General features: G+C 41.4%; 1 protein-coding gene across 1 annotated transcript in view; it reads left to right on the top strand.

Annotated features, from left to right (window-relative positions):
* epg5 (ectopic P-granules autophagy protein 5 homolog (C. elegans)) overlaps window positions 1–13,698 on the top strand; it is a 193,279-nt gene that overhangs the window by 140,495 nt on the left and 39,086 nt on the right. The window contains exons 31-34 of the mRNA XM_078550485.1: window positions 1,598–1,811; window positions 2,994–3,139; window positions 9,489–9,696; window positions 12,848–12,923. Coding sequence (XP_078406611.1) covers window positions 1,598–1,811; window positions 2,994–3,139; window positions 9,489–9,696; window positions 12,848–12,923 — 644 coding nt within the window. The remainder of the gene's footprint in view (window positions 1–1,597; window positions 1,812–2,993; window positions 3,140–9,488; window positions 9,697–12,847; window positions 12,924–13,698) is intronic.

The following is a 13,698-nucleotide window of genomic DNA, read 5'->3' as shown; positions in this document are numbered from 1 at the left end:
TAGTTATTATATTTGCTCTTGTCTCCTATTTTGAAAATTGGTATTATTATTATTGCCTTTTCCCAGTCGTCAGATACTTGCTCTTTGATTTCATTAAACAGCCTTTACATCAGTTTCACAGTAACAACTCTGCAATTATTTCTCTCAGCCTTGTTCTATTTCAAACTATTAATAAGAATCTATACTTTGTTTTCCAAGGAATCTGCCATCAACTTGCCTGCATTTGTACAGTGTGGTATCTCCAGAACTGGTTCATCCACCTTGCCCCATATATTGTGTATATTTATTCAAAATATTCCTTCCACCACTTGCTCCTTGCCTGTTTGTCAATTACCTGACATTTTTGGTCTTTAGTTGTAGCCATTTTGAGTTTTACTTAATTCACTTTTCTTCCAGTACAGACAGAGCTTTGTTTCTTTTGATGTAATCTTTGCACTGGTCATTTGTTCCTGTCTTTCTTGCCTTTTAGCTTTATTTCTCTAGTTAGCCTGTTGTCTCCTGTCCTTAGTGCAAAGTTCCTCTCTACAAAGCAGCTCTTTCAATTTGTCGAGATCTCAGATTTTTCTTAAATGCTTTACATACAATTCTCATTCTTAACCTTACGGTTGCCAAAGCTATCTTATGAGCTGAACCAACATTGGCTGAAAAGGATCTGCATGACAGAACACTTGATTAACATTTTCTAGTTACACAGCTGAAAATGATCGTATTTCTTACTTACCCAACTATCCAACTTTTAGACTGCCAAATCCAATGTTTTTTTCACTTTCTTTAATAGAGAAGCCTGTTCGCCACTAACAGATTGTTGCATAGATAGAAGGAAAGTAACTATTCTCTTTTGTCTTCCTCACCACATCCAAGCTTTCCTCAAGTCCTTGTCTTTGAGCATTTCCAGGCCTTGAGGTGATCTAGAATGATTCCAGAATCCTAGAATGGTTACGGCACAGAAGGAGGCCATTTGGCCTGTTCTATTCGTGCTATCTCTCTAAATACTACTCAGCTAGCCTTTTCTCCATAACCCTGCAGTTTTTTTCTCTTTAGATAATTAGCTAATTCCCTTTTGAAAGCCACAATTGAATCTGTCTCCACTACAATGTCAGACTGGGCATTTCAGATCCTAACCATTCGCTCCATAAAAAAGCTTTTCCTCTTGTCGCCTCTGGTTCTTTTGCCAAACACCTTAAGTTGATGTTCCCTGGTTCTCGACCCTTCCACCAATGGGAATAGTTTCTCCCTATATAGCTACTCTGTCCAGACTCCTCATGATTTTGAACATCCTTATCAAATCTACTGATGCTGCTCCCACAATGGTGTCAGAGAGGGAATCCTTGGATTTTGACCCAGCAATGAAAGTACTGCAGTTTATATCCAAGTCACTATGTACATGACATGGAAGGGAGTTTGCAATTGATTGTTCTCCCTTGATGTACATTGCAATCTATGTGGGTTACTATACTATTTTCATATATAACATGTGGCTTCCCCAGAAAAGGTGACAATCCTCATATGCAACTATGTGTGGATGTATGTATCTATCAAGAATTAGGATCCTATCTTGTTCCCAAGATAAAAGTTGACTTATGTTTTTATATTGCAGTTTGACCTTAAGCTCTGGTTGAATTCTACCAAGCCAATTATGTCTGAACGGACTCGGCTGTTGGAGATGATTCATTTAGCCCTTGTTTTGTGTGGCTTCCAACCAGAGGAAGAAGTTCAAATGGCTTTTAACATTTTTTGCAAACATTGGATGTATGTTCTACAGTATCAATTCCCTGATCACTATAGTGACTTCCTCAGACTTCTGATGCAGAGTAAGTTCTCTATTGGAAGGAATTTTCACAAATATGGAAGGTGACATTTTTAAGTGGTAAACCTGAATGATTTATAATTGCTTATCCAGTTGACTTGTCAAACCCAGATCAGATTTGTCTGACTGAACTGTTTGAATCTCATTGGGATTTTGCCTCATGGATAAGCTCTGCCAGGAAGCAATTAATATTTTGCTTCTGTATATCAAGCTGTCACCCAAATGTATGTTACAGAAAAGTATGGAATATTAGAAAGCTAATATTGATTTAGCTTGGAAGTGTTTTCATGTTTTAATAGTTATAATATTCCTATGCCTCAGTCCTATGTCAACCTTAAATGACCATTATTCCTTCTGAAGTTGTGTAGTTTCAAAAATGGTATTCCTGTAATCCCTTCCTCTCCTCTTCCACAAGCCTACCTACAAAAAATAAATCCAGGCTCCATCCTGCCCTCTATTAAAGGCTCCTGGAAAAAATTACCTTCCCCCAACACAGTGAAAAATTTTTGGTCTAATTTCTTCCCGTCCTCAGCCTATTAGCAGATGAACTTTAGCTATTCATGAAATCTGAAGGCAAGTGGAAGTTGAGGCAGCAATTTCAATTTAGTCTCCCATTGGCAGATGCATTAAGTATTTTTTGCATCAATGCTGTTATACTGTAGATCGCACTGTATGAGTTGACCCAGCATGGAAGCTAAACAACTACTTTATTGTCCCCAAAAATCATGTTTTTGCAAATACTCAGTGTACAAGTCGACCCCACCTTTTCAATCAAGATGCCCTATATTTGCATTAGTAGTCAGCCTCAATTTTTCACTCCACAAATGAATATTTTACTTACCAGTACCTTACAACTGGGTGCGAGGGATAAAGCAGGCGATATGGGCTGTGTTGCGAAGATGCGCGGGAGTTTAAAACATGCCCACACAGAGCAACTTCACTTGGCAAGCGACCAAGATGGCGAGCATCCGCACCCAAACTGGCAGATCACTTTTATACGAGGCATGTAAATCAACCCCCGTTTTTGGAGAGACTTTTCGAGGCTTCAGAGTTTGACTTGTACGCTGCCATCTACGGCAGTTTGTTTAATGGCTGTAAGAAAGATAATTAACACAAGATAGTGCTGAATTGGAAGAGCTTTTGCAGAAAGAAATGTTGTCCATTTTCCTTTTTCTTTCTGGTTAAGGCTCTTCAGAACAAAGGTTGAACCCTGACTGCTGGAAGGTTGCTTTGAAAACCTTAAATTGTACCTCTGAGGATGAACATGAGTCCAGAATTGCGAGATGTGCAGAAGCCCAAAATTCCCAAAAGATTAGCCTATCATTTGAACAGGTAATGCAAAGTCTTCCAACCTGAGAAAATTGGGTGAATAACTTACCTTCAGAATGTTGAGACTTCAGAAATTGTTTCTGGAGTTTCTTGGTTTGTTTTTCATTACAAGTATTCTTATATTTTTCTCTCCCTATTTTTCTTTCTTACATTCGTTTTCATTTTAATCTCGTCTTTCTTCCCTCCACATACATTCTACATCATTAACCCCTTAAATTCTCTCTTTTACCCTGTCTCACGACATTCATCATCATGTTTGTTTCTTGGTCTTTTCTTATTCTCATGCACCAGCCCATGCTTAATTCAACCCTGTCGCTGTAATATTGATCCTATTCAATAAGATTATTGCGTTGGAGTTTAGAATACTACTAGAACCAAATTAGGCCAGTGTTTAACATACCTGTTAATATCTGCACTTCACAAAACAAAATGGTGGATTTGGTACGCAAAGTTTCTAAATCTTCAGTAATAATAGGGGGAGGTGGTGAGGTAGTCGTATTGTCACTGGACTGATAATCCAGGGTAATGCTCTGGGGATCGGGTTCGAATCCCACCATGGCAGGAGGAATTTGAATTCAACAAATATCTGGAATTACATGCCTACATGTGACTCTTAATGTCCTCAGTTGTATCAAGCCACTACGAAGTCAATAAAAAGGAATGAAATTGGACGGACCACCCGACATCTACCTAGGCACTGGAAACAACAACGGCAAACCCAGCTTTGTCGACCCTGTTGCCAAAATTCAAAGAGCTGTCTCACAGACTAGTCAAGCAACAGCCTGTCATAGTCATACTCACAGAATCATACCTACCACAGACACCACCATCTTCAACCCTGGGTACGTCCACCACCAGGTGGTGGCACAGTGTTATACAGTCGGGAGGGAGTTGCCCTGGGAGTCATCAACATCAACTCCGGCCTCGATGAATTCTCATGGCATCAGGTCAAAATGGGCAAGGAAGCCTCCTGCTGATTACTTCCTCCATGTTGCACACCACTTGGAGGAAGCAGTGAAGGTGGCAATGACACAGAATGTACTCTGGGTGGGGGTCTTCAATGTCCATCACCAAGAATGGCTCAGTAGCACCACCACAGACCGAGCTGGCCGAGTCCTGAAGGACATAGCTGCTCGACTGGGTCTGCAGCAGGTGGTGAGGGAAAAACATATTTGACCTCATCCTCATCATCCTGCCTGTGGCTGATGCATCTGTATTGGTAGGAGTGACCACCTTGTGGTCCTTGTGCAAAAGAAGTCCCGTCTCCACATTGAGGATAACCCCCATCGTGTTGTGTGGCACGACCACCATGCTAAATGAGAGAGATTCCAAACAGATCTAGCAAATCGAGACTCGCAACCATGAGGTGCTGTGGGCCGTCAGCAGCAGCAGAATTGTACTCGACCACAGCCTGTAACCTCATGGCCCGGCATATCCCCCACCCTACCATTACCACCAAGCCAGGGGATCAACCCTGGTTCAATGAAGAGTGCAGGAGGGCATGCCAGGAGCAGCACCAGGCATACCTGAAAATGAGTTGACAGCCTGGTGAAGCTACAACACAGGATTACTTGCATGCCAAACAGCATAAGCAGCAAGTGGTAGCCACAGCTAAGCAATTCCACAACCAGCGGATCAGATCTATGCTCTGCAATCCTGCCCCATCCAGCCATGAATGGTGGTGGACAATTAAACAACTCACTGGTGGAGGAGGTTTCACAAATATCCCCATCCTCAACAATGGGCGAGCTCAGCACATCAGTGCAAAAGATAAGGCTGAAGCATTTGCTACAATCTTCAGCCAGAAATGCCAAGTGGATGACCCATCTCTGTCTCCTGCAGAGGTCCCCAGCATCACAAATGCCAGTTTTCATCCAATTCGATTCACTCCACGTCATATCAAGAAACGGCCCAGGTATGTCTTGTACACAATAAGCAGGACAAATCCAACCCGGCCAACTACCGCCCCATTAGTCTACTTTCCATCATCAGTAAAAGTGATGGAAGGGGTCAACGGCAGTGTTATCAAGTGGCACTTGCTTAGCAATCATCTGCTCACTGATGCTCAGTTTGGGTTCTGCCAGGGTCACTCAGTTTCTGACCCAATTACAGCCTTGGCTCAAACACGGACAAAAGAGCTGAATTCCAGAGTTAAGGCGAGTGTGACTGACCTAGACATCAAGGCAGCATTTGATTGAGTGTGGCATCAAGGAACCCTAGCAAAACTGGAGTCAGTGGGAATTAGGGGTGGGGGAGGGTGGGGGGGGTGGTTGCGGGGGGAGCTCTCTGCCGGCTGGTGCCATGTCTAGCACAAAGGAAGATGGTGATGGTTGTGGTTGCTGGAGATCAATCATCTCAGCTCCAAGAGTTTCTCAGGGTAGTGTCCTCGGCCCAACCATCATCAGCTGCTTCATGAACAACCTTCCTTCCATCATAAGGTCAGAAGTGGGGGTGTTCGCTAATGATTTCACAATGTTCAGCACCATTCGCAACTCCTCAGATACTGAAGCAGTCCATGTCAAAATGCAGCAAGACCTGGACAATATCCAGGTTTGGCTTGACAAGTGGCAAGTAACATTCTCACCACACAAGTGTCAGGCAATGACTAACAAGAGAGAATCCAACCATCGCCCCTTGATATTCAATGGCGTTACCATCACTGAATTCCCCACTATCACCATCCTGAGCATTACCATTGACCAGAAACTGAACTGGACTAGCCATGTAAATACTGTGGCTACAAGAGCAGGTCAGAGGCTAGGAATTGAGTAATCCACTTCCTGACTCCCCAAAGCCTGCCCACCATCTACAAGGTACAAGTCAGGAGTGTGATGCAATACTCTCCACTTGCCTGGATGAGTGCAGCTCCCACAACACTCGAGAAGCTCGACACCACCCAGGATAAAGCAACCTGCTTGATTGGTATCCCTTCCACAAATATCCACTCCCTCCACCACCAATGCACAGTGGCAGCAGTGTGAACCATCTGCAAGATGCACTGCAGGAACTCACCAAGGTTCCTTAGGCAGTGCCTTCCAAACCCACAACCGCTACCATCTAGAAGGGTAAGGGCAGCAGATACAAGGGAACACCACCACCTGGAAGTTCCCCTCCAAGTCACTCACCATCCTGATTTGGAAATATATTGCTATGCCTTCACTGTCACTGGGTTAAAATCCTGGAACTCCCTCCCTAACAGCACTGTGGTGTACCTACACCACATGGACTGCAGCGGTTCAGGAAGGCAGCTCAACACCACCACCTCATAGGCAAGCTCACCACCACCACCACCTCGAGGGCAGTTAGGGATGCGCAATAAATGCTGGCCTAGTCAGCGATGCCCACATCCTGTAAATTATTTTTTTTTTAAATCCAAATGAAATGAGGTTTAATGGCTCAGCAATTAGACAATGGAGACGTAGGATATTCAAGCGTACAGTTTGCTTGGAAATTCCATATCTCAGTCATACAATCAGGATGGAAGCTAGGTACTTATGTGAAGGAGAAGGCTAAGGTTAAATCACACTGTAGTTCCTTAGCTCCAAACGGCCAATTCCCAAGTACGTTGGCAGTACCCTCGGATAAGAATTGAGTGGCACATGACTAAGGAAATCTGAAAAAGCAACCCTTCCCTAAAAGATTTCTTCAGATCGTAAATGAATATGGAGAAGAACCATCCAGTTAGATCATGACTGACCTGCACCTCAGGTCCATTTACCTCCCTTTTTTACTTAACAAAGATCTTTCGATCTCAATCTTGAAAATGGCATTTAACTGGGCATCCACAGCCTTTTAGGGAGCGAATTCCAGACTTCTGTATCCCTTGTGTGAAATAGTGATTCCCCTCCCAATTTTAAGTTTTGAAGAGAGGTAATTACTTTGTAGTTAATCTCCTTTAATGTGGAGGATAGGATTAGTAAATTTGCGGATGACACAAAGATTGGCCAGGTGGTTAACAGTGAGGTTGAGTGTCTTGGGCTACAGGAAGATATAGACGGGATGGTCATATGGGCAGATAAGTGGCAGATGGAATTTAACCCTGAAAAGTGTGAGGTGATACACTTTGGAAGGCGTAATTTGACAAGGAAATATTCAATGAACGGCATGGCACTAGGAACAAAGGGACCTTGGCATGTGTGTCCATAGATCTCTGAAGGCGGAGGGGCATGTAAGTGGGGTGGTGAAAAAGGCATATGAGACACTTGCCTTTATCAATCAAGGCATAGATTACAAAAGTAGGGCGGTCATGTTGGAGTTGTATAGAACCTTGGTGAGGCCACAGCTGGAGTACTGTGTGCAGTTCTGGTTGCCACATTATAGGAAGGATGTGATTGCACTGGAGGGGGTGCAGAGGAGATTCACCAGGATGTTGCCTGGGATGAAACATTTAAGTTATGAAGAGAGGTTGGATAGACTTGGGTTGTTTTCGTTGGAGCAGAGAAGACTGAGGGGCGACCTGATCGAGGTGTACAAGATTATGAGGAGCATGGACAGGGTGGATAGGGAGCAGCTGTTCCCCTTAGTTGAAGGGTCAGTCACAAGGGGGCATAAGTTCAAGGTGAGGGGCAGGAGGTTTAGGAAAAACTTTTTTACCCAGAGGGTGGTGACGGTCTGGAATGCACTGCCTGGGAGGGTGGTGGAGGCGGGTTGCCTCACATCCTTTAAAAAGTACCTGGATGAGTACTTGGTATGTCATAACATTCAAGGCTATGGGCCAAGTGCTGGTAAATGGGATTAGGTAGGTAGGTCAGGTGTTTCTCACGTGTCGGTGCAGACTTGATGGGCCGAAGGGCCTCTTCTACACTGTGATTTAATCCTCGGGTGAAGTAGAGTTAGAGAATAGGGGATAATTGCCTGGGGCAAGCAGACACCACTCAGTACTCGTGTTTTAAAAGTTGTACGTTCTCAGTTTTATAAACTATTATAAATTTGTAGGTGCACGGGTGAGAGGGTGTAATTACAGCGTGACAAGTTTACATAGGCGGTTTCCATTAGTTTCAGTACATTTACATCTGAAACTAAATAATTTACTTCCTCTGTTTTACTCCATACTTGTAGGAAAGTTAACAAATACTTTGCTAATACTGCATTTAGAAATGCCTATGAAAAGGCAACTCTCCATAGATAAATAAGGTGAAAAGCTTTCACCTCTTATAGCTTATCTGTAATCAGGAATATTTTCTATAAATATATTGACAGAAAACAAAATAAGTTTGAAGTGACTGTCTCTTGTAATGAGTGAGATTTAGTGCATCTGATTCTTTGGGGCAAATTGACCAGCCATGATATACCCTGTGTTTAAAAAAGCATAGGAAAGAATTTAATATAAATGCTTTGTGCATTTCTTTGAACAGCAGCATCATTTTAATTGCTTCATTTTAGTTAGAAGTGGAGAGACAGAACTCTGTGCTTTTTACACCAGCCACTGCATATAGCAAGCACACTGTGTTCACACAAACATGCCCATTGGAACCACTAAGGACTGTAACACAATAGTAAGGCTTCAAATAAGAGTAATTTTGTGTAAACAAAATGGTCAATTTCTGAGAAATGGCTTACCAGTGTTGTAAAACTTGACATTGACAAATCATGATTGGCTTTTTCCTCAGACATTTGCATAATTAGATGAGTATTGATCCGTAGTTTGTTATACTGCTAACTCACCCTTCATCATGAATTATAGCTTTGTAATATCCTGGGTCATTGTATAAAGGATGCTCATCATCACAATGAAGGAGAATGAGAAATATCTCATAAGTGCTATTACAGAAGTGAGTTTCGGCGGTACCACTCATGAGTGCAATTAACTGTGAATTTGGATGTTTGCTGTAGATAGTTGGACAAATAGAAACACCATGCTCCTACCAAAGTATTTCTCTATCAAATAATTCTCAACTAAAACTGATCTGGTAGCTTCAACCTTTGAGGGCTGAACATTTGGTGTTGTGTCCCTAGGCAGTATTTGCATTTTAGCTTCTATGGAGTGAGTCTGTTAATCAAGCACATTAACCAGCAGAGGTAGGGGAAAATAGTTTCCAAAGGGCCCCTTTCTATCTAGTTTTAAGTACACTACCAGGAAGTAACATTGGCAACATGCATTGAGTTATCCATGTACTGAATCATCCTGTTATAAGCTGAAGAATTTGGGATGAGAAAAAGGGATTCAAAATTCAAATCGCTCTACCACCCTAACTTGCTCAACAGAGAGGAATCAAAAACTTTTCCAAACATTGACATTTTACATGCAAGTTTTGGTGATTATTTTTAACATCTAAATATTTTCAGATGTAATCTGTAAGAAAAATACATATTATGAACAGAAAGTAGTTTTGAACTTTGTTTCACCATACAGGTGCTGGAGACCATACAATGGCTTTCTGATTTCTTCCTGAAATTGCGTCTTTCAAAACCAGATTTAAGGAGCTTTGGTCTGTTTTCAAAGTGGACTCCATACATGAATGAAGTGAAGAAATTATTGATGTTTCTTGTTAGGTCTCTCATTGATTCTGAGATCGCTAAACTTGCCCAAGAACCTCCAGCCAGCAGCAAAAATGTAACAGGTATTAACTTAAGGAAAGGATTGATGAAACGGCATTTGATACTTCATTAAGAAAAGCTGCATTGTACTTTCACTTTCTGAATACCGTGTTAAAGTAAAATGGTAGTGTCAATGCTAATAACTGACATTGTGAAATGTGCATATTACTTTGGAGTGACGATTCATGGTTAATTCCTTAATGCTATAATCATTTTTAAATTAACCAATCGATCAGAGTGAAAAACAGGGCCCCGGATTGTATATGAATTAAAAATTCTAACAAATATCCATTGCACTTTAAAGCGAGCTTTTAAACAAATACTTCTGAAAGAAACAAAAATAAAAACAAAAAACTACTGCGGATGCTGGAAATCCAAAACAAAAACAGAATTACCTGGAAAAACTCAGCAGGTCTGGCAGCATCGGCGGAGAAGAAAAGAGTTGACGTTTCGAGTCCTCATGTTCTGCTGAAGGCTCATGAGGACTCGAAACGTTAACTCTTTTCTTCTCCGCCAATGCTGCCAGACCTGCTGAGTTTTTCCAGGTAATTCTGTTTTTACTTCTGAAAGAAAATTGTTTACTTTCAAGAAAGTAGGTCCAGTTTTATCTCTGCTGAAATGACCACAATGACATTTAAAATGTCAATTGACTCCTTTTCTAAACACAAATTCAAATATAGTGTGTTCTGTGCAGAAATACATTTTATTCTCTCATTTTAAGTGATTTTTTTACACAGTACATTGTCTAGTGAACATAGTGTCAGATTGATTCAATTGGTAACTCTTGACTAAATAAAAATGTTGGGAGCCCAACCCCCACTTCAAGCCTTGAGCATATAAATCATGGGGTATTGCGATTTTTGGATGAGGTGTTAAATCTAGGTCCCATCTGCAAGTTGATCTAGGTGATTGTTACGGTTCCCTATTTGAAGAAGAGCATTGAGTTCACATGATGTCCTGACTAACATTTCTTTCTCCAACAATAGCACCAAAACTGATTGACATTTTACTGTTGTTGGTATCTTGCTACCATAGTTTATACATTAAATTGACTACGCTTCAGAAGAAATTCACTGGATAGGAGTATTTTTGTGAAGACTTGATGATGTGATTAAGAATAAAATTAATCTGACACATAACAGGCCTCAATAGAAAAAAACAGTTTTAAGTTGTCTGGCTTCAACCATTAATTTTCCTGAACAAGTATTTTGAAAGAAAAAGAGAGACTTGCACTTATACAGCACTTTCCGTGACCTCTGGATGTCCCCAAAGGCTTTAATGCCAAAGAAGCACTTCTGAAGTATGGTCACTGTTGTAATGTGGGAAACGTGGCAGCCAATTATTTGCACAGCAATATGATGACCAATCTTTTTTTAGTGATGTTGATTGAGGAATAAATATTGACCAGGACACACCCCTGCTTCTCTTCAAAATTGTGCCAAGGGATCTTTTATGTCTACCTGAGAGGGTTGGCAGCCCCTCAGTTTAAAGTCTAATCCAAAAGACAGCACCTCCTATAGCACAGACTCAGAACTGCATTGGAGTGTCAGCCTATATTTTTGTGCTCAAATCTTTGGAGGAGGAGGAGGCCTTAAATCTACAACCTTCTGACTCAGATGAGAATGCTACCAACTGAACCATGTCTGACACAGTAGAACAATTTGGTGTAGTAAGGATTATAAAATCTATGCACTTAATATTGAAATTCAGTATTAATAACTCCCTAAGAGTATATTGCTCATTTTTTGGGTTTCCCCAAATTGGCAACATCTAATTAATAAAAGGGGAGATAGATTAGCAATCTGCTTACTTTCTGAGAACAACAAAGTCACCTGAAATTGAGAACACTCCAAATAATGGGGATAATAATTTATCACTCTGGTTAACTGTTGCATTAATGTACTTTATGATTTGGTCACTTAGTAGGGGACATAGTTACAGAATAAGGGGACACTCATTTAAAACTGAGATGCGAAGGGTTTTCTCTGAGGGTAGTAATGTCTGGAATTCTCTACCCCAGAGAGTTTTTTTTAATTCATTCATAGGATGTGGGCTTCGCTGGCTGGGCCAGCATTTATTGCCCATCCCTAGTTGCCCTTGAGAAGGTGGTGGTGAGCTGCCTTCTTGAACTGCTGCAGTCCATGTGGTGCAGGTACACTCACAGTGCTGTTAGGAAGGGAGTTCCAGGATTTTGACCCAGCGACAGTGAAGGAACGGCAATATATTTCCAAGTCAGGATGGTGAGTGACTTGGAGGGGAACTACCAAGTGGTGGTGTTCCCATCTGTCTGCTGCCCTTGTCCTTCTAGATGGTAGTGGTTGTGGGTTTGGAAGGTGCTATGGAAGGAGCCTTGGTGAATTCCTTCAGTGCATCTTGTAGATGGTACACACTGCTGCTACTGTGCATCAGTGGTGGAGGGAGTGAATGTTTGTGAATGTGGTGTCAATCAAGTGGGCTGCTTTGTCCTGGACAGTGTCAAGCTTCTTGAGTGTTGTGGAAGCTGCACTCATCCAGGCAAGTGGAGAATATTCCATTACACTCCTGACTTGTGCCTTGTAGATAGTGGACAGGCTTTGGGGAGTCAGGAGGTGAGTTACTCGTCGCATGATTCCTAGCCTCTGACCTGCTCTTGTAGCTACAGTATTTACATGACTAGTCCAGTTCAGTTTCTGGTCAATGGTAATCCCTAGAATTCTGATAGTGGGGGATTCATTGATGGTAATACCATTGAACATCAAGGGGCGATGGTTGGATTCTCTCTTGCTGGAGCTGGTCATTGCCTGACACTTGTGTGGTGCGAAAGTTACTTGCCACTTGTCAGCCCAAACCTGGATATTGTCCAGGTCTTGCTGCATTTGAACATGGACTGCTTGTGGAGGCTAGATCACTGAAAGTATTTAAAGAGGAGGTAGGTAGATTTTTGAAATACCAGGGAGTTGAGGGCTATGAGGAACTGGCATGAAAGAGAAGTTGAGGTCTGGGGCAGATCAGCCATGATATTATTGAATAGTGGGGCAGGCTTGAGGGGCCGAATGACCTAATCCTCCTATCTCTTATGTTCTAGTAGGCACAATATAAAATTTATATTATTGCATCATTTGTAAATTGGGTGGACAAAACATGGTACTAGTTTCATTGTTCCAGTATTAATGATTTGGGGTCATTTCATTGTAGGTTTGCAAATGGTATATTCAAAACTGCTGGGACTTTTCAGACCATGGCTACTGGTGCTAAATACAGAAGAAGCAAGGTAACTACTTTTGCTACTTTTGTAATTACGTGTAAAAGATAATATGATTTTCATGTTTGAAAATGGAAATAATGAAACCACCAACACTGGTAAATATACTGTGGCAAAAGAATGACTGTGATCTGGGAAAATACAAAACTGGAAGCAACTTAATTGTAGCAGTTATGGAAACTTTTATTGTAATATGAACTGTAATATATTGCCATCTTTGTACGTGTAATGAAGCACTGTTAGTTTAGGGCATCATTCCTAACAAACTTATATGAAGTTAATCTTGAACTTACATTTTCTAGTTTACTATTAATTTGATCATGGTACAATACTACCCCCTGATGTATGTTTTCATGTAAAACAGTCAAATCATGTGCTTTACAAAATTCTAGATTAGTTTTCAGAATCATTCATCAGACATGCTTCAACATTTGAGGCTTGACCTTGTCTGATTTGACAACTTGAGATTAACTTGAAGGTTCACAAGGGGAAAAGGGGGTCCATTCCCCTGTATCTATTATGATGAAACTAAAAGAGAAATTTATTGATACAGGAAAATATCATTACCAATTTGGAATACCCTATAGAATTCCTCCCCATTCTCAAAGTTTGATACTGAACCTTAAATTAATTGGAACCCTCTAGTCTACATTTAGGGTCCCTGATGCCACAGTAATCGTCATCTACACCTTTGTCACCTCCGGGCATGATTTCTCTGATGGTTTCTTCACCAGGTTGCTGTGCTCCATCTTACACAACTTTAACTCTAGAACTCCACTGCCTG

Source organism: Cetorhinus maximus, chromosome 1, assembly GCF_964194155.1.
Source record: "Cetorhinus maximus chromosome 1, sCetMax3.hap1.1, whole genome shotgun sequence".
NCBI classification, from domain to species: domain Eukaryota; kingdom Metazoa; phylum Chordata; class Chondrichthyes; order Lamniformes; family Cetorhinidae; genus Cetorhinus; species Cetorhinus maximus.
Note: the sequence above shows the minus strand (reverse complement) of the source record. Positions and strands in the feature narration are given on the sequence as shown.